The following is a 27,071-nucleotide window of genomic DNA, read 5'->3' on the forward strand; positions in this document are numbered from 1 at the left end:
GTTATTACACTCTTAAATCCTACTACTCATTCCTGCGTCCTTTGTGATCTTACAAAGCTTCAAACGATGCGTCGACTATTAAATTAGTCGTCGACGATTTTAATAGTTGACATAATCGTGACGAGTCGACTAATCGTGGCAGCCCTAATGTTTACAGGAAAATTGGTATTTTGGCTGGAAGTTAAATATAGGCATCTAACTCTGAGATTGTTGGGGGGGGGTTAGGGTCTTGGTGAGATGCCTCAAGATACTCAGTCAGCCCGAGGCAGACGTTCCCTCCCGGGCAGCGGTACAGTCAGAGCCTCATCGCTCAACAGAGAGCCACTCAACCAGACCAACAGGTGGGTGTAGATATCAACCAATGCACCAGAGTAGCCCATTAAGGAAAATTTATTTTTCACAAATGTGTAATACATATGGAAAACACGTGAATTGTGATGCATTTTATATACAGGGAGTCTCACAGCCATTACAGCTGTAGATCTCAGACACAGAGTTTTGCAGACAAGACTGAGTACATCAAGCAGATCTCGGATCTGCTGGCTTCAAAGGACTTCAGAGAGAGGATCAAAGGCATCGACCAGCTAGTGGCTGACTGCCAAAACAACCCAAACATGGTTATCAACAGTATATTCCCGGTTAGTAATTTATTTATTTTTTTCTCCAAATCAATTTAGTATGTCTTTATGTACATTGTGGTCTTTTCATTATAATGACAAAGTGTTTATCCTTCACTTTCTGATCTCCCTAATTCTAGGTGTTTGATGCCTTCAGAGCCAGGCTGCAGGAGTCCAACAGCAAGGTCAACTTGTATGCCCTGGAGTCTTTACAGAAAATCATCCACTTGTTAAAGGACAAGCTGTCCCAAGTGGTCAACATCCTGGTCCCAGCAATCGTGGACAATCACCTCAACTCAAAGAGCAATGCCATCTGCTCTGCTGCTATTGGAGCTATTAATGCACTCATCTTAAATATAGGTACTTACTTTGAGCATTAAACTAGAGGAGAAAGTTTTGGTTAATAAAATTGCTTTAATTTGACTTCCATTTTTTTGCCTGCTACAGACAACATACTTCTCCTTCAGCCTTTTTGCGCCAAGGCTCAGTTTTTAAGCGGGAAGGCAAAGGTGAACCTTATCGAAAAGGTCGCAGGTATGTCTGGTGTCCTAGTTCGGCACTGTAATCAGCTTCTGCTTTGATGTATCTAAATGCAGTGTATTGCTTCTCATCTTCTATATTTAGATCTTGTGACAGAGCTCTACCCTCGTAAGCCCCAGATGGTCGAGCAGAAAGTGCTGCCCTTGCTCTGGCACCTCTTGGGCACCTCTACCCACAGCGGCACCATTCATGGCCGGGGCGGCAGCGTAAGGGGTGCTACCGCCAACCTGTGCCAAGCCCTTTATGCCCAGATGGGGCCAAGCCTGAGCGAGTGTGCCGCCTCCCAGCCTGCCAATGTCCATAAAAGTCTAAATGATATCCTGAGGACCTTATCGTAAGGTAAAGCAGGCTCCAAACAGAACCAAATGTCGAAAGAGGGACAGCATTAAAACTGATCTTACTTGAAGATGTTGCATTATCATTTCTTATAGTGCCTGCACTTTTATATAAACATAGAGAAAGTCCTTAAGAAGTTGGAGCTCTTATTCTTATCTCAGTGAGATTCCGTCTGGTACAGAAGCATGGATGGCTGTAACATAATGGCATCAGGTCTTTCACATGTCCAACCTGCTCTCTTTGCACTTTGAATATGGCTCATTGTCGTTGTTTTGTTTTTGTTTTTCCATAAACTCTACATGTACTGTAGACCAGCGGTCTCCAACCTGTTTTGCGCCACGGACCGGTTTATGCCCGACAATATTTTCACGGACCGGCCTTTAAGGTGTCGCGGATAAATACAACAAAATAAAACCAGTACCGGTACCGAAAAAAAGAGAATTTATTCATAACACACGTGAAAAGACGGAGGAAAACCGAGTTAACGATAAAAACGATAACAAAATAACGCTGAAAACCGATAAAAACCCTGAAAACCAAACATTTCACACCTGAGCCTCAACTCTCGCGGCCCGGTACCAAACGACTCACGGACCCGTCCGAGGCCCGGGGGTTGGGGACCGCTGCTGTAGACAAATCAGAGACACTATTGCAGAATGTAAAATTAAAATGCACAAAAAGAAGAGGAAGAACACAGGGACCTGAAAGTTGTATATTTTTGCTGTTTCATCAGATGTGATGTGATATTTTTAAAATATCTTTATGTAGTTGGAGATTTTTGAACTGAGATTAACAAGCATAGTACAAAAATACTTTTGTACAGCTCAAATGTGTATTTGCACAGTATTAGCTTATTCTATGTTTGCTGTATGACGGTACAGTTATAATTTATCTCTTGTGTAATGGTTTAAAAGTCATATATAATGTGCTGAGTTGGTACTATGTCTCTTTTTGCATGACCAAAATTTACTGGCAGATCAAAACTGTTGATTTATGTGTACGTGGACTTGTAGAGGAAGGTTGGTCTCGAACTCTGAGAAGGGAAAAATTTTACCTCTTCATTTGCCTGAGAAATAGTCGCAGCCCAGGTCTGATATTGTCTCAGTATAGTGCCAGTCTTCAAGTAGCCTTTTAACTCATCTATTGTTAAATTATAACTGAACTTGTTTGTGAACAAGAGCAAGAAGATATATGAATAAACTGTTTTATTTCTGTAAAACCAACTTCAGCGTGCGTCATTCAAAGACTGAAAATGGGGTGGAAGGATTAACTCGCTAATCACAAACATGGATCATTTTAAAAATTGAAAGATGACTTCTGTCCATTAAACACACATTATTAATCTTAGGTAATCTAATATAGCTTTATTAATAGGTGGAGTTACTGGAAACACGAGCTTCAGGTGTTCTTTTTTAATTCCTTATGCTTCATTCATGACATTCTTAGTAAAAGCTAACCATAGCTAGCCTTCTGATGACTACACTTCATTTGTACAAAAAACAAAACAAATGTCTGGCTGTGAAGAATCCTTGAAAGAGGACTGATCAAAGGCTTGAAAAGAGGTAGGCTTAGCACACGATTTTGGGGGGGAAAAAAACAAAAAAGGGGGGAGCGTTGCTTCAAAAATGCTCTCATGTTTAACAGTGAACATTAATATCTCTGTAATTCTATGGTCATGATTAAACATGACATCCAAAGTACACTCTTGGGTTTGTAATTTAATAAAACACAAATCATAATCACCGAACCTTTATATCAAAGTAGCTGCCATTTTGAAATAGCACTGTTTAGAAATGTATGCTAGCTGCAAAACACTACGCATGTGCGGTCCTTGTAAGACTGAACAAGCTACTGTTTGACCTTCATTTAATGGTACGTGATTTTCTAGCATTTCAGCAGCAGGGTGAACTAGCTTGTGCTTGGAGGGATGCTGCTACTGCTGTTTTAATTTTACTTTTTTTAAAGAAAAAAGAAAACCTAAAGGTAATCCTGTCCAATACAGCAACTAAACTGCACATAATTCAAACTTGATATCAGCAATATACACAGAAAATAAACATTTAGTTTTCCAGTGTTTTCCAATAGCAAACCTTTAGCAAAGATATAAAAATGAGGGATGCTTTCAGAATAAGAGCAAAACTCCCTTTAAACTTCAGAGCTAGCCACAGTGGTGCTGTCAAAAGGGCCGAATGCGTTTGCTACTTGAATGTGCAGATTCCTTACCTTTGCTTATGGATGCATACAGTTAGATGGAATATGTCACAGATTAGGCATATACATACAACAAAAGAAACAGTATAAATATTTCGAAGTCTCGTTAAATGTGCTTTTTGGCATGAAAAAAAACAGAGCCAATGAGTTCACTCACCTGGATTGACTTCTTTCTTAAAATTATGTAACTAAAAACTAAAGCCAAGGGAAAGTTAACATACAGGATATTCTCACAGATTCCTGATCAGTTAACCATCAAGTTCCTTTTGTGTTATGAATGAGAGCGGTTCATGATTTTGACAGTGTTCAGTTAATGCTCTGCTGCTCTCGAGTCCTTGCTTTGTTCCCTCAGCTTCACTGACCAAATGGAAAAAACGAGCCCCTCCTCCCGTTGATCTTTCCATCCTGTTACTAAGGCAGCTGGATCGATTCCACGTTAGACGAGTGTGTGGTTGCCATCCCGAACACCTCATTCTGTCAGGGACCAGATGTCTTGGGCAGGTCCTGATTCTCAGCCAAGTGGAGCTTTTGTCTGAACGTGCACACATTAAGGATTCACCACAGAAGGACTGAAAACACATTCAAATCCAGCATCCGCTCCTGGACTGTCGGGGCAATTCCCATAAACAAATATGCATTTGAGCTAAGAAAAGGATACATTGAGGTGCTGAGCTCTTCAAGCTGCAGAAACAAAGGAGCAAACAGGAGAGAGGGTTATTGAAAACAAAGCCAAAAATAGAAAGTGAAGCGCTAGTACCTGGCAGTAATCTCACTGTGGGATCATGTTACATAACAGCCTGTGCATTTCAGATCAATATTTGAGTTACGCTCTCATCATCGACTGCAGTGTTTCCAGAAGCAAACGTTAAGCTTGGATACAAAGTAAAGTTGCTTCATAGCCCATCTGCTCTGAGGCCCAATTATCCACTCTGGCTTCAGCTAGAAGCCAGAGTATTCCTGGCAGCAGTGTCTGTAAATGAGTTGAAGGGTTTTTCTCACCTCAGTCACAGAGCACTGCAGCTTCCCGCAGTGAGCATAGCGTGGGTAACTACAGTAGGAGCCACACAACAAACTAACAATAGAAACTGTCAAGACATCCTTAGATGGCACATCACTGTACGAAAGCTTTTTTTTCCCCTTTTTAAACGAGCCAACAGTTCAGCAAAACTGAATTTCATGTGGAAAAATTATAGTAACAGGATTTAAATTCATTGGTTTGTCCAAATAAAAAAATTCACATTTTCCTTCAGTCTATAGTACCGTTTATCAAAAGGTTTTTGTTTGTTTGAGATGCCCAATTGTGGAGATATTAGCTCTACAAACCTTCCCTTTCGTCACAGCCTTCTCATGTGGGGGGAAAAAAAACAAACAAAAAGCATCTGAATGTCTCCCTCCAGAAATCATATCGCTAAAAAAAAAGAAAAACACACTATAAAATGTACAGCCACCTAACATTACAGCTCAACTAAGGAGTACAAGCCTTGGCACCATTTTATGGAGCTTTATGGTGAGATTTGAAACCCAGTTATTATCATCAGGTTAAGTCTTTCTGTTCCCAAGCACAGCCAAACAGTTATCAACATACACATAACTAAGTTTCTTACCAAAGCACAATTGGAAATCCTAACATCCATCAGCATGTCCACAGGAAAAATAGATACTAACCAATGAAAACAGGAGCCTCTGAGGAAATATGTAAATAAATGTAAATGAAGGAGTAAGAAAGTATCTTCCCAGGTGTGCCTGGGAAAAGACAAACTTAACTCTGTGAATACTGGGAGTTAAATCACACTTCAGGATAGCATAAAATAGTGCCATTCACATCCTGTGGGCGTCGGCTCTGCCAGCTGATTGGTCTGTACACCTGACCCGATGAGGAAAAATCAAACGGGACAATGTTAGACTAGTTAGGTAACACAGATTAATGCAAGTCTATTAGCAGGAACCACAGCTGTTGCGTGGAAGACTTGTGTAATCTCCATTCACTCCAGTGGACCTTGTTTTGGGTTTTTTTAAAGGGTAAGAAGGTAAAAAAAAGTAGTCTGTATGTTATCAGCACACAATGAAACTGCTTGAAGGGTTTTATGATCCAGTGAATTCTGAAACCTGGCATGACCCCGAATTAACGGCTCTGGCCAACTAGCCAACCCAGTGAGATCACATTCAGTACAGGCACAAGATGGTGCTACATGTGCTCTAAATCCTTTAAACACTTATTTCTTAAATCCAGCTCTACAGATGGTGTTAAATCTATAGCGGTTTTTCAGAGTAGAGCTCCGTGATGTAAACTAGCCTTAATACCTGTACATGTGGTGTTTCATGTCCACTTTAAAAAGCTGCTGCCACTGGGATTCATGCTTACGTTGCAGAGCAGGTGTTCCAGGTTGTGGTCGGAGGCACATTTCCTCTGGTCCTCGGAAAGCTCCTCCACATGGCTGTCAAGGCTGAAGTGCAGTCGTGCCAGCTTTTCCTGCATCTCCCGCACGTGTTCGAGCTGCTCAAAGGAGCATACTTTACCTGGAAATCAGACAGGTTAAACCAGACCTGAATCTGATGGCGCAGTGTGTCTTGTCTTGTGATTACATCAAAGTCAAAAGTATTTCCATGGCAGCAGAGGCGTAAAAAAATAGCACAGCGTGTATTTGATTTCAGCCTGATTCATGTAACACAGCCACCTTTCACTCGCCTTTATTTTCAGCCAGTAACAGAATACTCTCCTGGGGGGGCATCTTATCAGGTTACCTTACCAAAAGCTTGCAGTTTGCCTGAGTGGAAGTCATTGAGGAGGTTGAGTAGGCCTCCCTCCATCTCTCTCACATCTGAGACATCTGTGAGGAAGGAGTGCTGCAGGGGGGACGACTGGATTACTTTACTGGGCCCTGCTGGCTGGGGGGCCCTGGGCTTCTCCCTGTGGGGTCTGACAGGAAAAAAAACAAGATAACATTGCAACTATTTATTTTTGTTAACATATGACAACATTTAAAAAACAAGCAAAACAAAAACAACACCCGGTCGAACCAAATCTGTATCCTGCTGTATCATCAAATGCAGGTGAAACACAGCGTTGTCTTAGTGAGTTATTTTATTGCTGGTCTTGGAGGAAAACCTGATGCATTAAACCATTTCTTTCTTATTTTGACTGTGAAACACCATTATCCCTGAACATACACATGCTGTCTGCCCCACAAAGCGGTGCAGTCCTGGTAGGTCATTAAGACACAAACCTGCTGATCTTTGGTGGAGCAACGACCGCTGCGAACACGTCTTTGGGCTGTCCCGGTGCGCCTATGGACCTTTTATACTTGCCCCTGTTCTTGGGGGAGGGAGGCTGCGGCAGGCCGAGGGAGAAGGTGGCACTTTTGCTGGCAGGCAGGACGGAGAGCTTGCGGGGGTTGATGGGCGGTGGAGGCGGTTGGGGGAGGGACACTTTTGGGCTTCGCTTCTTGCGCTTGTCTTCCATTGTTATTTACTTAGTTCTATTAGGAGAAGCTCCCTGAGGTGCAGCCTGGCTGGTGTGCAGGAAGTCCTGAAACGACAACGGTAGGAAGTTTGAAAAGCAGCAGCCTGTGGAGGATTGTCATTGTGCCAAAATTAGTGCTGCAGCCCAGAATGCTCCCCTCTGCATGTTTAGGGAAGCTTTAACTGGCTTAACAGCATCCCCAGGTGATTACAGTAAAATCCAAAAACAGTTCCTCCACTATTTATAATTTGATAAGAAATATATAGGCACATATTTCCTGTATAGGATTTATTCGATAGATAATTAATGGTTTTGCTTCCTTGGTGTTTAAAAAAAAGAAAAAAGTGAAACTGGAGACTTTGAAGATATTGAAAGTGGAATAAGGTTAGGAAAATATGTGTGAACTAAACTGGATGGCGTACATTTTTTAACTAAACCTAACTAACTAAACTAAGCCTGCGTGAGTGATGAAGAAATCAAGGAACGCACTTTAACAAGGAAATGTACTCTATTGCACCAAGAGCCTATAAAACAATACGCTATCATCCGAAATAAACATAACTTTTAGACAAAAGGCTCAATGAAAGTGTGTGTTCTCCATTCTTGTGGCGCGTTATGGACTAACACTGTGCGATAAAGACATTAAAGGCCATTAGAATTGAATGCGCCAGTCAATACATGCATTCAGTCTAAATATTTTATGAATTATGATTTTTACAGAGGCGCATTAGCATTAAAAGACACGAGCTCGTGTCGGTTTTCAGCGTCGTGAAACTGTTACAGCAGTGTCCGTGTTTGTCGTTGCTTAGTTACATTTTATGGTGGTCTCGCCTTGGATTTATCGCGCTCTCTCATTACAATGAATGCAATCTCTGTTGTGACAGCAGTTATCTGGTGAACACTGCGCCAGCCTCTGTTCAAAGTAGGAGCCAAAGATGGCCACTACGGTAATACACAATGGCAACTTTCTGCGCTGAAATTCTGCTTTTAGCGGGAGAATTATTCTCCCGAGTAAAGAACAATTAAGCGGACTGCGGGTCGCTGCGCCACCGGGTTCAGTTCCGTGAAAGGATACGCGTAAAGGGAACGCATCATCTGCTGATGACACAAATAAGACTTACCGAATCAATTACGCACCAGAGAGCAACGCCGACAGGGCGCCGGCTCGCATTTCTCCTCCTAGGATTTAAAAGTCCACTTCATATGAATCCTGATGTTAAAAAGAAATGTAATACAGTGGAACGATCCGTACAGCCCCGGTGTTTTTACCGATGAAAGGTAAAGAGCGTCGATGCCGCGCTTGGCTCGTGCGGAGCTCAGCTGTCGTTTTTATTCCTCTTAAAGGGCCAGTCCACCCGGCCGTGCGCCACGGGGGGAGGAGCGACTGTTCCACGCAGGTTACTGACTGGCAGGATGCTGCTGTGCACCGCCTGAGGATGGCTCTTTGTAAACATCCTACTTACTGCTCCATTAAGGCTCCGAGGGTGCTACAGAACAAGGCCACACGGGGACGCCAGTGTTCATCTTTTGCTAACACCACTGACGTGTTGCAGTGTCAGTATATGCAGGATGTAAGCAAGGAATTTCCACGCTTTTTTGACTTTCCCTGTGGCCATGGGCGTGGGGTTTTGATGGATGGGATGGGAGTTTGATCCGTTGGGGGAGGGGGGATTTTGTGCTTTTTTTTCCCCTCAGTTTACAGATGAGGAGAATTTTTAGCCTTTGTATGAAAAGTATTATTATTTCTTTCCCAACGGATGTTAAACACAACAAGAATTTGTGAAGATAGCTTGTCCACACACCTCACTTTCATTTTAGATACAAACTAGCAACATGACTGAGAAAAAAAAAGCTTATAAGTTGACCTGAATTTCAGGCAGAAGTAATGTCCTTATGCTGGACCTTTTTTCTTGTTGTCACTCTTCCAAGCTGCCTGTGTGTGCAGAACCAGAGGAAAGGATGCAGGATGTGGTATGCGTCTGTTTGTTAACAAAAAGATTCTGTTGTTGTATGAATGCAATGCAATGTTTCTCTTACTGCTCAGTAAATTAAAACTGACAATGCCACAAAATAGGGAAATGTGGGATCTTGCAACAGAAGAAGCACGATGGCATTGGGACAGCCTGAGCTCAACCAGCTGGAACATACAGGCCAAACAGTACTATGCAAAAAGCTCAAGCCACCATCATTTCTTTTTATTTTGCTCCCAAGGATTCACACTTTCCCCAAAAAAAATTTAAAAGTGGTATTGAGCAATAATTCTCCAGTTTTTTTGGAAGTCTTTAAAAGCTTTTCTTTGGACATTAGCTACTTCTTCACTCGTTTTCAATCCAGTTCTTGTGTCTTACTATTTTCAAAGGAATGGTGTTTTGGTTTCTAAGCTACTTAGAAAAGGCCATTGCTAAGGAAGGAAAACTGCAAAATTAAACAAGAACTGGACTGAAAATCAGTGGAAACAGGTCTTATGGACCTGTGAATCAGTGTTTCTATTTTCTAAAAAGAGAAGAAACTGTAATTTTTAAATTCTAAAATTAATGCTTGGAGTCTGGCGAACACCAAGGCATCAAACGGCAAATGAATCCTTCATTTTTAAATCAATCCCAAAAGAAAAAGCATGTAGGATAATTCCACTCCTGCATGGAGTTCCCATTATGAAGGAATCCACAGGGACGGCTATTCATCATTATTACTTGTAAAGAAATTTTGTAAGCAGCGTGGACTGAGAATAAAACAGAATCCAACAAGGGTTAAAGTAATACAAAAATATTTCTTTTTATTATGGCAGGTCAGAACAAAAATGTGACACAAAAATGCCGTTTGTAGAAAAAATACAGAGATCTTACGCTTGTTTATCTTGTTCCAAACGTGAGTGAGACGAACAATAACTTAAGTCTAACTAACTTTGTGGTCTGATGAGTTGTTTGAGTACGAGTATGCCTTTCCCAGAACTATTCTGTCTCTGAGGAGCTTGAAGAAGGCGTAGTAGTTGCTGAAGAGAATCAGGGCCAGCGATATCGTCTGATGCCACTTTTCTGAGCATATCAACGAGTAGAGCTGGTAGAATATCATGGCACCTTCGAGGATGATGAGTATGTTCAATATTCGTAAAGGCTTGTTGAAGAAGAACTAGAGTAAGAAAGAGGATCAGTATGAGCACAGCTCTGTAAAGGATCTGATACCAGTTCTGGTTCTACAAGACCTCTTCATTTAGGTATACTCACATAGAAGCGATAATGGGAAACATCTGATGGGACTGCAACATTATAGTGGCCCATGGCCTTATATACATTCTTATTATGTTTTACCAGGACTCCCTGTGGCCACATGTACTCTTCGGTCCATCTGTGTACAAAAAAAACCAGGTAAAAGTTAGCTTTAAATCTGACTAAAATTAGTCTGACTGAACATAAAATGCAATAAACTAAAAGCAGTGCATACATGTGTTGGAGGACGTTGGAGCAGAGTGAGGGATCTACTTTTTGCCAGCACCCGAGGTGGGCTGCAGCTTTGTGAAGCAGGTCACAATATCGAGGGGGCAGCAAATGCCTCATGAGGATGACTGAGGTACTGACTGACACCAAGATGAAGAGCTCACAAGACCATCGCTTATCCACATACTGGGTACTCTGAAGGCAAATATGCAGAAACTTTGAGAAAAGCTCATAAATCATATTGAATTAAAGTTGCAGTGAAGTCCAGCAGTTTCCTACCTTGACAAACCACACGGGTACAAATGCCACATAGTAAGCACTGAGCATTGAGCTGACCAACACCTCCTTCATCCTCCAGTTAAAATCCATCTTCAGGTACTCCACCTCCTTGCGGATTAGGTCAGGGGATAGACAGCAGGCGTGAGTGGGCATGGCCTGGACACCATACAGCTGGCTGGTGTGCTGCTTCCATGTCTCCTTGAGCACAGTCAGATAATCCCTGCCCCGGCCAACGCCGCCAACCTCTTTGGAGCCAATGCTGGTGATGGGTGAGAGCGGAACTGCTCGTCGGAAGTCACAGCTCAGTCGGAACAAGGGAATATACATCCCAAATCTGTGGGGGTGGGAGGGGCTACAGTTAATTTCTACAGATCATAGCAAGACTACAGCTGGGGTTGTAGTAGAAGAGTAAAGAGCATAAACTGAGAGTCGCAGATCTTTGTCATATTAGTTCAGTCCAATGATACCACATATGGTTTAATATTGCATATGACACACCATCTGCACATATTCTTGCTAGCTCATTTTCCTAGAGCCACCAATGGAAAAATATTTCCACAGGACATGTCAACATATTTAAACGCAGGACCTGCATAGTATGCTCATAATGATTCCTTAGATCAGGGGTGTCAAACTCCAGGCATTGAGGGCCGGTGTCCTGCAGGTTTTAGATCTCACCCTGAGTCAACACAGCTGAATCAACTGATTAGTTCATTACCAGGCCTCTGGAGAACTTCAAGACATGTTGAGGAGGTCATTTAGCCATTTAAATCAGCTGTGCTGGATCAAGGACACATCTAAAACCTGCAGGACACCGGCCCTCGAGGCCTGAAGTTCGACACCTGTGATTTAGATGATTCCTTTCAAAAAATAAAAAATAAAAATAAAAACCCACAGTCATGAATCAAGATTTGACCCATAGTATACCAAAGGCTCTGTAATCAAGCACTCTGAGGTTCACCAAACAGAACTTGATCTGCCTCTTGAAATGACATGCAAACAAGCCACGCTATCAAATATGAAAGAGAATAGGAGCTACTTCACTGTAACTGGATTTCTTTATTTAAATATTAATGTGCAGCAAACCAAAGCTGTGTTTTAAGTAGGGCACCAAACAGAGCATGGAAACAAGATGTGAATGTTCACTGGCATAATGTGGTTCACACAACTTTTAAGAGAGGGCAAAAGTTGTGTATACTACAAAAGCTAGTTTTAGTCCAAATGCTTCATATCTATAAGTTAACGACATGTGAAACGTTAGAAGGAGCAAACATAGCTCAAAACAAGTTATTTGCATTGAAAATTCCTTCTGGCGTTTGTGGCCTGTTAATCAGGGGTTAATGTGGGCGGGAACAGTGGTTAAAAAGCAGATGGCTGAATCTACTAAGAGCAGTAACCTTCAGAGCAAACAGCCATGTAGGTCAGCTGATCACAGCACAAAGAAAACAAATGAAGCCACATTAAAACATAACAACTGTTCAATCAGTGTGAGAAAGACAACAAGGATTCAGTAAAATAAGGAAGCCTTGATATACTATACTTACGGGTAGCAGAGGAAGAGCAGGCTGAGGACAGAATAGGTTCTGAAGAGGTAAATGAGAGAGCGGCACAGGCTCCAACCTGTCAGCGTTAGCACTGCGAACCGCGCCATCACTAAAAAGATCGAGTGAGGGAAAGAGAGTTTCCCACTCTGTGACGCCTGAGGCAGAGGAGAAGAGAACAGTCAAATCTTTCACAGCAGGACATGATCAAAGATGTCTGAGAAACCAAGCACAGAAAAATAGAATCCATTAAAATTCTTAAATTTTTAAAAGTGTGCTTCAGGCATGTATCTGAAGATACTGTTTTACTACAAGAAGAATCTTTAAAAGGGAAAATCATTAAACTGAAGTGGAGCTGCGTGCAGACTGATTTCTTTCTTACGTCTCTGTTTCATCTGGCCTTTTCAGCTGGAAATTTCCTTATAAGTATGAAAAAAAAAAAGAACGGGGTACAGTCTTTCTGCATGAGGTGTTTTTGAGAGCCTTGGATTAATAAAAAGTAAAGTGACACAAAAGCCAATAACTGAATTCTTACCTCTTTAACAATGGCTGCGATTAACCTCCTTGCTAGTATGATGATGGTGAACACCAGCATGTTATAATCAATAAGATGGAAGTTCTGTAAAAACATAGATTTTTGCTCCCATGAGATTTTCCACATATTCTGTATAAACTGTGCCTACTGGCCTACACAGAGGTTGATCAACAAAGCAATTGCTGAAACATTCTTTGTCAAAACACTGAACACCCAAGTGCTCACCAGTGATGTGTGTGAGGGAGGGTGAGATGCAGGGTACCACCACACAGTCTTGTAGATGTTGACATAGTGCACAAAGAGCGCAATGAGGTGGCAGAAGAAAAGATGGAGCTCGAACAACACATTTTGATCCATGGACAACTCTGGGATCTTGCAGTGTTTCAGAGGAACCACAGTCTGGGCCGCGAGAGGAGGACTGGACATGCACGTCCCTGGGCTGTTCCTGCTGACAGATCAGATGGCACAGAAGTTCCTGAAGAGGCCACGGAGGAGGCACACACAGACAGATCGGGCGCAGTGTGTCAGAGTTTGACCTACCTAGTGCGAGATCTCACCCCTGTGACCGGGGAGCTGGTTGTGTGATTTCCATTGCCAACTGAGCCTGAATCGCTGCTTAACGGAGGTCTGCAGTACGTGGTACGATTCGCTCCTCTCCTTCCACCAGCCATTGTGGACACACCCACGGCACACCTCTTTCAATTGTTTTGGTGATATGTCCTCTCCGTGTTTTTGTACCTGTTCGTACAAATGCAGCAGGCGAGAGGATTCATATAGAATATCTGGCCAATACTAAATATTTATTGTGACTTAAACCAGTCTGTAGTATCTATCTATCATGAAAGACACACTGTACTGCCTTAAAACGAGTTAAGTTGACATTGTGAATGGCTTAAATAATAAAACGAGGCGTGCACAGAGCCCAAACAAACAGCAAGGAGACCCCTCTGCAACATGAAGATCTGACATCCAGTGAATCTTAAATATGCATGACAAAGAAGTTTTCACCAGCTGCAAAAGCATCCCTCGCTCTAAAGTGCAAGTTTTTGCGGAAGCTGATATTAAAAGCTAAGCTAAATAGCTACACCATTTGCTTCACTCGCGGGTGAAATTTGTTTAGAAAACCGTGTGTGTTAGAGATACAGGGCTGCAAGGCGAACACAACGTGGAGCTACACAATGAGGCACGGACCTCAGTCTGTCCGCCAAGAGCATGCATGACTAAATATCAAGACTGAGGCCTAGGCTAGCAGTAGCTTTGACTAGCTAGGTAGCTTCTAACCCACCAAACAGGCTAGACAAGGAAATGTACGCTTACCAGTGTCTGATGTCTGAGTCAGATGCTGCTCTGTAGCAGAGATAATGAACTAAACACAATAAATTTTTAGAATATTTATTGAAATAATGGCGTGTATGTCACTGACAGCAGCAGAAACACTCATTGTTGATGTGAAACTAGCCGTAGACAGACGGCGGAGCGGATATGTTAGCGAGCTGTGGGAGGAGAGTCATTTAAAGGGATATTCCACTCATATTTAACCAAGAAAGGAAAGAAAGGCGTTTTTATCGATTAAAATGACGATTTAACACAAGGGTATAAGACTCATTTCAGTTCATGTTTCAGATACACGGAGTCTAAAATGTTCTAATAGTCTACTCTGAAAAACATCCTCCATATATAATTGTTGCTCCTTTACTGTAAAGACATTTTCTTTTAATGTACGATAAATCTTTTTTTGTTTGTTTGTTTTTTTCTTTTACATATTTCAGTAATTCTATCTTGATTTTTCCACTGAACATTTTCTGAGCTGTTTTGCACCTTTTGAAAAGCCTCTCTAATGTTTCCTTATACTTGGTAGTGTACGATCACAGGTTTCTCTAAATAATTTTTACGTATTAACTATGTAAATATTATCTAACATTTCCCTACGTATTATTATATATAAATAAATTATAAAATGAATTAATAAATAATACAATTCTTATACAATATATATAGTACGCACAAACTATAATATAGATATGTATATAGAGTATAACAACTTTAGATAAATTGTATTAAAAATACAATTATTACTGTAATTAATACTCTAACCTTTAATCATAAAAAAATGTTAAGGCACAGAATATTTCCTATTTTCTACTGTCACCTACCTTAAAAACATTTTTAAGTGAATTTGTATATTACACAATTAAGAAATGGCAAATTTTTCGTGTTTTGATGTAGTACAAAACTACTTATTTACTTTGGTGTAGGATGCCATGCTGTAGACAATGACTCTGTCAGTAAGAAGGCTGTAAAACCAATGAAAATACATCAGATTTTATGCCTTGATGTTACAGTTTTCACATTTCTCTGTGTCATTCAGTTGGCTGGACTGGAGTCTTTGGTGCTCTGGTTCTGATCCGTAATCAAGGAGGTGTTGTATGAGATGCAGTGTGGTTTATCACTGTATATTTGCACAATTTGCTGTATGTTTTTTATTTATTCAATTATTTATTAACATTTTACAGTTTTGAAATTTCTTAGTAGCTGGCCACAAGATGAATACTTTCCAGTGAACAGTTTCTCTTCTTTGTATGTTTTTCTTGACTAATAATTTACATCACAGTCCATTGTGAAAAAAATTAAATGTTAATTTTACCTTTATTGATGTACTTGTACCATTTATGGTTTAGTGTACTTTTCTTAATTTTAAAGAGCCCTCTAATTATATTAATAACCTGAACACGTCATAGACACCTCAGCTTCACTACTGGAACTTCAACATTATGCACTCTGTACTGTACAGTAATGCCACTGCTTTGCACATGTCTCAACTCTGTATATTTTTATATATTTTATTTATTGTTTACTCTATTTAATTTGTAAAATATGTGTACACACACACACACATGTAGAAAAATATTTAGTATACACATCCAGAAATGCATATACTATTATATATTGTACATATATTTATTAGTTTCAGATGTAGCCATTCTTGTATTTTGCTTGTTTACATTATTGTATTTTGCACAACTCTGTTGCTGGTGAAGCTCGCACACAAGAATTTCACTCACATGTGCTGTACCAATGTACCTGCACATGTGATGTGACAATAAAAGTGATTTGATTTGAACCTTTCTATAAAAGAAAAGAAACCCAGCGTTGCCGTAAAACTCACACTCACAGTGTGCGGTTCCTTCTTCAGTAGTTGTAGGGCAAATGTTGCTGATGCAAAGTATGGGAAAACACCAGAAATGTACTCCCTTCTGCGCAGTTTTTTGCAGAGCTATGCTAAGCCATCCAGCGGGCTACACTGGACCACTTAGTTGGCCATTTCTAGCCTGCGAGCCATATCTTTAACTTCCCTGTTTCTGCACAGGATAATAAAAGTAACCTTTGTACAGATCAGTCTGCAATAACTGTAATGCATCTCTGTATAATTTTATAGCTTGCTTGGCCAAAATTCTAAATTAACAGACTACTTTTCCACAGTTACTGGTGCCCTGCCAAACAAAAACCTCATTACAACTCATGTGTAGATGGATGTTAAATTAGATCTTGCAAGAAAAATCTCAGTCTTGCACATACATGTTTAGAAAAGTGTGTCCAATATCCAAAGATTAAATTCTCATAATTAAAGGGACAAAAATGAATGGCTTTCACTTTAATAGTTTTATTGATTTACTTCATGAGATAATGACAAACATCCTGTCAGCTCATTAACATCATAAAGAATAATAAGGCACCATCAATAGAAATCTGTCATTTTTTGTTCTTTTATTGTTAAATAAAAATGCAGTTAAAAAAAGTAAAATCTGTACAGATTCAAGAACGAGCATTCATTTAATGCCCGTACACCCATCAATGCTAAAGCAATCTTACACAAAAGTCAAGCTCTCTCTCACTCCCTGAGAGACGCCTCAGTCTCAGAGACACTGCAAGGCCTCTGCCCTTTCCAGGAACGTCAATGGACCTGCTAACGACAGAAAGGAGAACTTAATCAGACGTAACAACAAAGCCAACACTTATGTGGCAATTTCCATTCAACTGACCTTAAAAGGTCTGCCAACGCCGGAGTTCAATATATCAACTGCACCTACGCAGTTCTCAGACAACCTAAGAGGAGAAAACTAAATGAGATCTGGAACTCAGAAGTGCCAACACTCAAACACAGCAGGTAAAAACCATGCAAACTAATTTTATATTAAAAGTATCATGCAACTCAAGCATTTTTTTTCCCTTTCGTCTCCACCAATGAGTTTTACGGCTTTGAGAGTGCTACTAGTAATTTTCATTTAATCTACAATCTATAGAATTATCAAGATGGTAATAAGTATTAGGTGAAATGAATGGGCAATTCTCGTTTTGTTTCTTTTTAACATTTGAGCAAGAGTTGCATCAACACCATATTGTTTTGTGCGGCTTATTTGGCCTGGAATGGACTACTAATAGCATAATTTTGTAATTAAAAATATGTTTTGGATGTTTTGGATGACTTGCATTACTTGGATGTTTTGCACAGAAAAAAAAAATAATTCTAAAATGAGTGTTGGGGTTAGTTTTACCTTCTTGTGGCGATCTTTAGGCTTTTAGAATCCTCTCCCTCTGCGATTTTTTTCTTTTATAAAAACCAGCCAGCATGACTTTGCATCAAAGTCAAGTAAGATCCCTGCAAGCTTGATTTGAAATACTGTTGAAATTCGGTTATTTCAAGCGGCTGAAGATGCACGGCTCTCTTGAGAGCTTGAAGAGATGCACTAACTAAAGGTTAAATGACAATACATGTTCAAGCACTAATATCACTTTCAAGTCAAACATGTATTTGGCAGCACATTACCTCAAGGAACGATGAGCTTTATTTAATTTCAGTTCCCCCCCCTTTTTTTAAGGTGTCATTACAAGTGGCATTTAGATAAAATTTTGAAGACAGGCGAAGAGGATAGACTTCTTGTAGAAAAAACCAAACCCAAAACAAAAAACCAAACACTGCTTTGGAATTTTAAAAATCAAAGTTGACGTGTATACATACAGCTTATTCAGCATTGTTGAAAACCACTGAGGACCATTTTCACAAACTGGAGATAATCCTTTGGTACAACAAAGGCAAAAATACCATGTTTAGGTTGATTAAAAAGAAACTAGAAACTTTATTGAAACACGCACTGCAGAAAGACATTGTTTTTTTGGGGATGTGTTTAGTTACCTATTTAGTCAAAAGGTACACAAGCATTAAGCATTTTGGAGACGGCACGACTTAAGCATACACAGTTTTCCTAAGGTTATATACAAAAAGACCGAGTTGGCTGTAGTCTTACGTACACAGTAAGTTATTAATCCTTCAAGCTTTACAAGAATTAGTCGATCAGCGATGATTTTGCAAGTAATAGAGCGACTTTTCATAAAATACCAATTGTAAAAGGGTGGCAGAAAATAAAGGCCTTTATTCTTTGTCAAATGGATTTCTACAGTTATATTTTGTTTATTTGCTCTTTGGGAGTAAAGTCACATAACTAGATTTGTAATGCAATATAAACAAATAAGACCGTTTTAATCAAAATGGTTCTATTTGAGTTTGCAACTAAATCCGTTTAAGTTATTATAAATTTACAAATGGAGTCATTATGAATAATTTCTGTCCAGTCATGAAGGACTTTTTTTTTTTTTACAAAACAAATGCAGCCTATGTGAGAAAATTTTAATCGCCACAATCACAGTTTGTGCAGGAACAAAAATATTTACCATCAAATATCTAACAAAAACGAAACTAAAAAAGTCATTTTGTTAGTTCTGTTTATGTCACTAAGACCTTAACTACGCAACTGAAACAAACAATAGGGAGAAAAATGTTGCTCCTCTGGCACTAGGATACATCCAACAAAATGTCCTAGGTTTTAAAAATAAAAAATAAAAAGAGAAAAGAATGTTTTAAATAAAACCATTAACAAGGGAAATGAGAGGGAAATTACTTTTGTAAAGTCAAGTGTGAGTTACAATCGGAGACAGTTGCCACTGCAACTCTCTACCAGTAGTTGTTCAGTATCTTGGGTAAGGATGCTCTCTGTACGATCCCTTCGCCTGCCTAGATGGAGGGGCCTTGCCTCCAGCCCCGGCACCGGACCATGAGTTGTCCCAATCATCTTGAGCTGCAAGAAGTCACAGAAGAGCAGAGGAAACCAAAAAAAGGATGCAAATATCAGCTAAGTCTGAAAGCAATAAAGCAAAAATAAAGATACGTGTGATTTAAAGACTTACCATAACCGGCCTCATATGATGGATCCTGGGCTTCACCGTGTCCATAATCATAATACTCTGTATCCCTGGGGGCACATCACCAACAAGGGTTAAGAAGGTATACTTAAATTATACCCTAATTAAAATTTTTATTTAAAACAACAAAAACACACATTAAAGAGACATGTTACATAAATTAAACTTGACTTACGCAGGGGCAGAAGGCTGGCTATAATAATTATCATATCCCTCATATGCCGGCTCTGCATAAGAGTCATCATATGCAGGCTAGACAGAAAGAAAAAGAGGCAACATCATGAACCTGCGCCATTCCCATTCATGCCAAAAATGCTGTCAAATAGGATTCAGCACTTACATAATCCTCATAAGCATCAGGCTTTGACCCTGTTGCTGAAGGTGGAACCTGGTGTTGCTGGTGAGACAAGGCTGCCGAGGGGAGCATCCTGGGAGCCCCTGCTGCAGGCGGTCTGGAGCGAGGAGCAGAGCCTCCTCTAGTAGGAGCAGAAGGAGGTCCACCCCGACCAGACGGAGCACCTCTTGGTGCACCACCTCGCCCCGGTGCTCCGCGTGGAGCCCCACCGCGCATCGCTCCCCGAGGAGCCCCACGTGGCATTCCTCGGCCCCTGTTAAATCAGAACCATTAACCTACTTAGCCAAACCAGATGCAAAAAACGGACTCCACGTTAGTGTTCTGCAGATACATTTTAGTTTACTGAGAAACATTTGTAATTTTAAGTTTGTGTGAATCTTACATCTGCAGCAAGCACATATTCAACCCGTTAAGGCATTCTTTTCAGGTAAGTGTGTTACCAGACAACATGTATTGTAGTACACTATGTCACAGATTCCAGCGCATACCTTGGTCCTCCAGCACCAGGTGGTCCACCTCTGCCCCTTCCTAGAGGACCACCTCGCCCCCTCGAACCATCCTGGGATCCATTCAGGAACAGTGGATCCATGTATGGATCGTGCTCACCAGGTTCCTGTTCACGTGGCAACAGACAAACATGCATACCATTACTGCAGAGCAGTGAGGAATCAGTGGATCTGTTAGAAAGTTTGATTCTTGCATCAAGATGTCTCTCCGCACACATACCGGGATAAGGAACTTCTTCACCTCCTCCATGGCGTGAGCCATGCGCAGGTACGCTTCTGGTATGGGTGCCGTCACCTCGATGAACACATGCAGTTCCATGGCGAGGTGAGCATATTTAGCCTCACCCCCCTTTCTAAATTCTTCCTCCTAAAAACAATGAGCGCACAAAACTCTATAGCCAGAGGAGTGATGCAGGGCAATAAGACAGAAGCAAAGGAAACCATTAGACAAACCTTGTTCTTGTCCCTCATGGAACCTTTACCCAGAACTGAAATCTTTGCTCCGGTGTCCTCTTGCAGCCTCTTGATTGTGCTACCCTGAGGTCCCAAAAGCTTTCCCACAAAGTTGACCTGCAACAAATTCATAATTCACGTCAGCACCTCAGAGACACCCCTCTTCCCCAAAAGGGGAAAAAAAACCCTAATTAAGTAGAGTGTGAGAAATCAGTACAATTAATCTGTTAGATCAGCTGATTGAATCGCCTAGGTGGTTAGGGCGCTATGTAAATGGGAAAAGACATACCCTAGGGTACTGCTTGGTGGGAATGAGGACACGCTCCTTGAGCTTCAGATTCTTGGTCGCAAACAGGTCCAGGTATGTTTCCTTCTCAGGCTCTTTCTTGGTTTCACCTTTCTGGATCCTCTCAATCTCTGCAGGAATTAAACACGATTAAAAAGCTGACATTCATGAACAAATGCATTTCAAATAATAGACGAAAGCGATTTTTTTCAGATGATATGGGTTACGATTCCCTGCGTCATCCGAAGATGAAACGGCAGGTAAAGCTTTGCATGCATTTGGGTTGTAGTTAGCAAATAGTCGCCTCGAAATCGCAGCTGTTCGTCGTTAAGTATCGGTGTTAGCTGATGAGTAAACACGATTAAAATCCCATCAGAACCGTTGAGAGCAAGTGATTTAATTACACAGCTTCAAATACACACTGGACAACGACCTGACCCACATCGCTATCAACCACGTGCTTAATGCGCCATTGTTCAGGCCTCTCGACTCGGCTAAGAAGGGACAAAAAAAAAAAAAACAGGCCCCGACTCGAGCTAACTAGCCCGGGTTAGCCTTTATGTTAAAGCAAATAGCGACATTACCTGCAGATATGAGTTTCATTGCATGCGTGAACGATGAATCCAGGCTATCCTTTTCCGCCAGGAGCTCCGGGAGGTACTTAGTGTCTTCCATTTTGATCTTATTCTCTGCTGGGCTTGACTCTACGGCGGGCTCTAGGTTGCTCTTATTAGCATTCGCTTGACTCATAACGCGCGAACGAAGCTCGGCTCAGTTCGTCAAGCTTCTCCCCTTTAAAACGAAAATGCAACAAGGAAAACGGTGTAGTTAGTAAAGGGCCCACCGGCGTTTTCTCCGCTGCAAGTCGTCGCACTCTTCCTCAGCAGACAAAGGAGGGTGGATGGCGCAGCTGCATTTCAGTGAGGGGGAGGAGGGAACCCGGAAGGCGACCGTGACGTCACTGCAAGAAGCTCCAAAGCCCTGATTACCTGCTGTTACAGCACTGTGCCAAAGTCAGAGCAAACCTTGTTTTATTGTCTGTTTTTTCATTTATTTGAGGGGATTTCTTTTAAGGTACTTTACCCAAACGTTGTGCCTATTTCTTTACTTGATTTTATGGAAAATTCCAAAGAAACCACGGTTGACAGGGATAAAACAAGGAGCTTTTATCGCAAACTTGATACTTCCCAGCACGGTGTGAAGTGTGCTCTGAAAAAACTTTGAGGAAAATCGAGGACAAAAAAAAGGGTAGTATTTAAGGATAAACAGCCATCTACAGCAGATGAATGGTATATGAAAGCAATGTCCTTAAGAAACAGCGAGGGGAATCCAGCATAGACCTGACACAGGACCTGAGAGATGCATTTTAGTTCGCAGAAGCCTCAAAGCCTGGTCTCAGTGGTAGAGTGGCCATAAGAAACCATTCTCAAGGAAGGGAAACATGGAGAAAAGGGCTGAGGCATGCCAAATTACATGAGACCTGCACAGTGGTAGCATGTTTTACTGATGATCTTATCAGAGAACAGAACAAAAAAAAAAAAAGCATCCATCAACCAAAGAAGAGCTTTGAATGTCCTTCAAGAAGCAGGAAATTGTAGTCTGACAAAATCAACCAGCACAAAACACAAATGACCTCTGGGTTCTTTAATCTGAGTTTTAAAATTAGTATTCAGATGACAAAAATAAAGAAACTTGAAAATAAATTAGTTCAGACAGTTCTCACAAGCATACAGCAAACACCACTACACACCATTTACCCACATCTACAATAGTCTGGATTATGATATAAGTTATTGTAAAATGTCAAACCAAAGTTTTGAAATTCAATACACACAAACTGTCCAGTGCATCAGTCCAGAACATCATCAAAACAGACCACACGGGTTTTCAAAGGCCAGCTCCGTTTACAAACAAATAATAATATAATTTGTAATGATTTAAGCTCTCAACTATCAGCTCACACATCACACATGAATGAGTCAGTTCAGGTTGAATTTTCGGAGGTGCTTGGTGGGCACTGCAGCAAGAAGAAGCTATAATATCAATGCAGATAATGTTCTTTCTCAGTTATCTGAAGCACTACAGGATATACAACATCCCGTTTTAACACTCTATTCTGTTTTGCCTGGTATTTGTATTTAGTCAATGACCAAAACAGTTCTCTTATACATAGAATACTGCTGCCTGTACTTTCCGTTATTCATACAGGCAGATTCCTGGTATTATACCGCTTTGTCTGAGATATCTATTGAAAACAAGCTTTGGACGTGGCTTTGTTCAGTTACTCTCTGGAAACAAGACAAGCCCAGGCATGAATATCCTGATGTCTAATGCAGGGAAGTGTTTTGTAGAATACGCTCATCTTACATTTGATGTATGAACAGGTTTAAACAGTTCAAAAAGTAGACGCAGTGTACATTTGGAATATTTTGCTGTGTTGAACTCAGTAAGTTGTGCATATTTTTTCCAATTTGATATTCTTTGCTAAAATATGGTGATAAATGATGACCTTTTTGCACTTCTGTCCTATTTAATCGCAACACTTCTATAAAATACTTAAAACTGAGATTTTAAGTTGAAAAACAGGTGACTCAATTGTATGTCAAAGGTAAACATTTGCTTATTTATTTATTTACAATGAGATATAATGCATCAACACACCTTCAAAACCATCACACATAAGAGTAATAATCTCCTAAAATGAAAATTTGAGCTTAAATTTGGTAATTGTGACTTCAGGTGCACAGTTCAAATTCAGTGTATTCCCTCCAAATAATTGATATCCCTCACAAGTCTCATTTAAATGTAAGGCTAATTTTACAATTCTTTTTTAAATTTAAATAAAGAGTTGAGCTTACATGCCCCAAAAAAGACAGTACTAATCAAAAATCAGTGCGCTGAATTAAAAGGCCACTTAAACTGGTCATGTAGACTTCCCACTTTTACTGAACCATTGAGTGTGAGCTTCTTCTCGCAGTTGTATCAGATATCAATGATGGCAAATATTTCTGGTTTTTCTTTATCGTGGATTTGCATTGCTGAATATGTGATGGCTTTCACCTCAGTTCCCTAGAAGGACAACAAATGACATAAGTTACTGTAGTTGCATTGTAGTTTTGTAGCATTAGTTATTCATTTTATGTATTTCTTCTAATGAGTGTCATTTTACTTCTTTGTCTGGCTTACCTGTGGGTGCTTTTCCAGAGAAAATTCTTCGCCCCACCTTTCATAAACCAAAGAAAAATAAAGCAAAGAAAGTAAATTAAAACTTTTTTGCATGTCCTGATCAGGTTTGACCTTTGCCTTAAAAACAAATTACAAAGTTGTTCCACATTAGCTCCGGTTTGAATTGTACGTAATACTTTTTTAAAATAAATATCAAGATAACTTCAGTGTTATTGAGGAGGACCCCAAACTTACCCAATGGAGCGAATCTTGAAACGCATTCTGTCAATATGTAAAACTTTGACCTCCTGATGAACAGATATGACAAAATTGTTAGCACTTCATAAATGTAGCAACTTCATAACTGTAATGTAAATAAGGAACAGTAGCAAAATTACTTGCAGCCTATTATATTTAGAGATGGTGATTATATTAAAAAAAGAAGGAAAAAAAAGATAATATTACCAGTTGTTTTGGGTAAGTTCATCACCACATTTAAAACTAAACAATCATGATCTGATTTAAGTGCAGAGTTTCAGCTTTAATATTAAGGAGTTTAACCAAAGTACAACATTAGGAATTACAGACATTTTTATCCACAGTCTTCCATTATCAGAGGCTCAAATGTAATTGGATAAACTAAAATAAAATAAAATTGCTGCTTGTTTGTGGGTCTCTCTGCCTTCAATTTTATATTCAGTAACTGAAAAGCATGCTCAGCTGGTTACTGACGTGGCCATTGAAGAATATCCCATTTCTGTTTCCTTAAGAAACTCAATTTGCACTGTGAAACGCAGAATCTGACTGAGTCTGAGCAAGGTGTACGGCCCTGTACACTAAGAATTCATCCAGCTGTTTCTATCAGCAGCCACACCACCAGTACTAACTAGAGGCCCAGTTGAACTGGCAGTCCTACATGCTCATGCCATAACATTGCCTCAACTATGTTTGACAGATGATGTGGCATCTGTGTGATCATGAGCTGTTTCAGTCTGTCTCCTTACTTTTGTGAGCAGGCTCTTTGTTTTCTTTTATGTTCTGATCTGATGTCCTTGTTGCTGAGTGTAACCAGTGGTTTCCACCTTGCTGTAAATCCTCTGTTTCCATTCATGAAGTTGTCTTTTGATTGCAGACCTTGACAATGGCACGCCTACCTCCTCGACAGTGTTCTTCTCTATGTGTTGTGAAGTGGTTTTACTTAATCCAAGAAAGATTTCTTCAATCATCAACTTTAGTTGTCTTCTGTGGTCTTTCAAGGCTTTTGATGTTGCTGAGCTGGCCAGATGATTCATTCATTATTTTACAGAATGACCACATTGTTGATTTGACCACTTAAAGTTTTTTTCCATTTCCTTTTTAGGTTTTTTTTTTTTTTTCCCCAGACTAAGATGGCTTCCTTCACATGCGTCGACCACTCTTTGGACCTCACATTGAGAGCTCCAGTAAAAAGCTATAAAATGCAAAAATAAACTTATATAATCAAATCCAGACCATTGTAGTCATTTTGTCTTGAAGTAATCAGGAAGAAGGCCTCAACAGACCACGAAACAGCTTGGAAGTCAATTGTCCAATTACTTTGGAGAATCTGAAAATAAGCGACTGTGTATATAATTCTTGAATAGTGATGCCGTATTTCTGCTAAACCCTTGAATTAAAACTAAAATTGCTTCGGGGAGTGTATAGAGGCAAAATGACAAAAACAGGGTCAAAATGCTTATGGATCTGTTTCATTGGGCCTATAAAAATGTGGCTTGACATAGAATTTGGAGATGGTTAAGATAGCAATACATGTTGCTTTCTGTCCTGCTTTCATAGAAATGTATGAAGTCTATATTATTTTTCCGTGTCAAGGAAAGATTTTATACTTACCCATTTAAGTCATAATTTATATCAAAACCGATCTATTTTATAAAGGCTCAGGTCTCAAATGCTTTTGCAAACAAAAACAGATATGCAATCAATGTAAAGAAGTTTAAAGTACATGTTAAGTAATACACAAGTGACCAAGATACTCACCCTGGGAATAAAGAAAAGATCTGCACTAAACTTGTATAACCAATCATCTAGGAAGTGGAAGAGAAGCGACTCCATGTCTTCACCTTTTAGGAACAAAAACATACACACAGACTTTAGCTGATCTGCTCTGCAAACAGCCAGACTGAGACAGGTAGAAAGTAGGTACAACTGGAGTCGGTTGAAATCTTGGTGACAGACTCTCACCCTCCGACTCCACTTCAACTGTATCTATCGGTTCCACCGTCTCTGTGTCCGTCATGTAGCCGAACATGCCCATGGCACACTGCTCAAAGGCTTCCTCCAAAGAGTCTCCCCAAGAGTGAATTCTTGGAAAAGAAAAAAGAAGGGTTTTTTTTGTTAAAAACTAAGAAAAAAACAGAGGAACATGGTTTTACTATACCAAAAAGGTACTCACTGTACATCTGCTGTGTGATCCAGGTCTGAAACGATTAAAAAAAAAAATAAAATGAGGCGATATCATGAGTTGACTGAATTAAAGTCCTAAGAAAGTCTTGCCAGTGGCAGCAATCCTGAAATGTCTCTAGGTACTTATTTGAGCATTTATTTTGAAGAACTTAATTAACTTCTTTTTTTTAGGTAGCTCTTTAAAACTACAGAATTAGACCCATGATGGAGCCTTGAGGTACACCGCAAGTTTGTATTTGTATGTACCTTTATTTTGAACATGTTAAAATAGTATAACAACAACAGTTGTAAAAAGAGACAACAAAAGAAAAACAAGAGATTGGTGTAAAACTTGATGGGTTTGTAGCCTCAAGATTAGTTTTCTTGACATGACATGAAGAACGCATAATTGCATGTTTAAAGTAGACTGGCAACATCCATACAACACCGACATAGAAGAACTGGGTGGCTCACTATTGTGCACATTAGTTCTCAAGGCCCTATTTCAGGAAGCCGGTTTAGAAAACTCAGAGTGAAAAACGATACTCAGGGTTGAGTAACCCCGAACTGTCCAACTCGGAATATTCGGTTTCAGAAAGGCTGATAACAATTAGTTCAGTCAACGCGGAGTTGCTTTAACCCCAAGTTAAGCGCGCGCACGAGGATACATAAAGCCCTGA

At 40.2% G+C, this 27,071-nt stretch overlaps 5 protein-coding genes across 8 annotated transcripts in view; 1 reads left to right on the forward strand and 4 right to left on the reverse strand.

Annotated features, from left to right (window-relative positions):
* Positions 1 to 1,563, forward strand: part of togaram1 (TOG array regulator of axonemal microtubules 1) — an 18,998-nt gene extending 17,435 nt beyond the window's left edge. Inside the window, exons 19-23 of the mRNA XM_005742807.2 lie at positions 226 to 341; positions 455 to 638; positions 758 to 977; positions 1,065 to 1,151; positions 1,242 to 1,563. Coding sequence (XP_005742864.1) covers positions 226 to 341; positions 455 to 638; positions 758 to 977; positions 1,065 to 1,151; positions 1,242 to 1,495 — 861 coding nt within the window. The 3' untranslated portion in view covers positions 1,496 to 1,563. The remainder of the gene's footprint in view (positions 1 to 225; positions 342 to 454; positions 639 to 757; positions 978 to 1,064; positions 1,152 to 1,241) is intronic.
* Positions 1,564 to 2,075: 512 nt separating this feature from the next.
* On the reverse strand, positions 2,076 to 8,752 carry ccdc28b (coiled-coil domain containing 28B). Of its 3 annotated transcripts, none has more exons than XM_005742811.2 (6): positions 8,302 to 8,751; positions 6,929 to 7,230; positions 6,452 to 6,621; positions 6,067 to 6,221; positions 4,363 to 4,385; positions 2,076 to 4,236 (listed from the first exon to the last, which is right to left on the reverse strand). In XM_005742811.2, exons 2-6 carry the CDS (start codon positions 7,162 to 7,164, stop codon positions 4,182 to 4,184), a joined length of 639 nt encoding a protein of 212 aa, XP_005742868.1. In that variant the 5' UTR covers positions 7,165 to 7,230; positions 8,302 to 8,751; the 3' UTR covers positions 2,076 to 4,181. The 3 variants fall into 3 exon arrangements, 2 of the variants coding, with proteins under 2 accessions (XP_005742868.1, XP_013768749.1); XM_013913295.1 differs by having other exon boundaries at positions 8,286 to 8,750; XR_001290495.1 differs by having other exon boundaries at positions 4,217 to 4,236; positions 5,309 to 6,221; positions 8,286 to 8,752.
* A 1,183-nt stretch (positions 8,753 to 9,935) lies between these two features.
* On the reverse strand, positions 9,936 to 14,440 carry tmem39b (transmembrane protein 39B). The gene is made up of 9 exons (XM_005742812.1): positions 14,268 to 14,440; positions 13,491 to 13,688; positions 13,176 to 13,395; positions 12,951 to 13,034; positions 12,419 to 12,573; positions 10,875 to 11,208; positions 10,603 to 10,790; positions 10,386 to 10,506; positions 9,936 to 10,290 (listed from the first exon to the last, which is right to left on the reverse strand). Exons 2-9 carry the CDS (start codon positions 13,619 to 13,621, stop codon positions 10,057 to 10,059), a joined length of 1,467 nt encoding a protein of 488 aa, XP_005742869.1. The 5' UTR covers positions 13,622 to 13,688; positions 14,268 to 14,440; the 3' UTR covers positions 9,936 to 10,056.
* Positions 14,441 to 16,595: 2,155 nt separating this feature from the next.
* khdrbs1a (KH domain containing, RNA binding, signal transduction associated 1a) lies at positions 16,596 to 21,770 on the reverse strand. Of its 2 annotated transcripts, XM_005742814.1 has the most exons (11): positions 21,390 to 21,770; positions 20,809 to 20,936; positions 20,520 to 20,636; positions 20,287 to 20,433; positions 20,049 to 20,173; positions 19,546 to 19,813; positions 19,381 to 19,457; positions 19,191 to 19,255; positions 18,905 to 19,081; positions 16,991 to 17,054; positions 16,596 to 16,911 (listed from the first exon to the last, which is right to left on the reverse strand). In XM_005742814.1, the coding sequence occupies exons 1-9, from the start codon at positions 21,553 to 21,555 to the stop codon at positions 18,972 to 18,974; spliced, it is 1,203 nt and encodes a 400-aa protein (XP_005742871.1). In that variant the 5' UTR covers positions 21,556 to 21,770; the 3' UTR covers positions 16,596 to 16,911; positions 16,991 to 17,054; positions 18,905 to 18,971. The 2 variants fall into 2 exon arrangements, with proteins under 2 accessions (XP_005742871.1, XP_005742870.1); XM_005742813.1 differs by having other exon boundaries at positions 16,991 to 19,081.
* A 1,635-nt stretch (positions 21,771 to 23,405) lies between these two features.
* The window catches only part of zbtb8os (zinc finger and BTB domain containing 8 opposite strand), a 7,447-nt gene continuing 3,781 nt past the window's right edge, over positions 23,406 to 27,071 (reverse strand). Inside the window, exons 3-8 of the mRNA XM_005742816.2 lie at positions 26,402 to 26,426; positions 26,191 to 26,312; positions 25,987 to 26,069; positions 24,226 to 24,278; positions 23,992 to 24,028; positions 23,406 to 23,874 (exon numbers count right to left, since the gene is read on the reverse strand). Coding sequence (XP_005742873.1) covers positions 23,788 to 23,874; positions 23,992 to 24,028; positions 24,226 to 24,278; positions 25,987 to 26,069; positions 26,191 to 26,312; positions 26,402 to 26,426 — 407 coding nt within the window. The 3' untranslated portion in view covers positions 23,406 to 23,787. The remainder of the gene's footprint in view (positions 23,875 to 23,991; positions 24,029 to 24,225; positions 24,279 to 25,986; positions 26,070 to 26,190; positions 26,313 to 26,401; positions 26,427 to 27,071) is intronic.

Source organism: Pundamilia nyererei, unplaced genomic scaffold (genome assembly GCF_000239375.1).
Source record: "Pundamilia nyererei isolate P.nyererei 1_Seehausen unplaced genomic scaffold, PunNye1.0 scaffold00123, whole genome shotgun sequence".
Lineage (NCBI taxonomy): Eukaryota > Metazoa > Chordata > Actinopteri > Cichliformes > Cichlidae > Pundamilia > Pundamilia nyererei.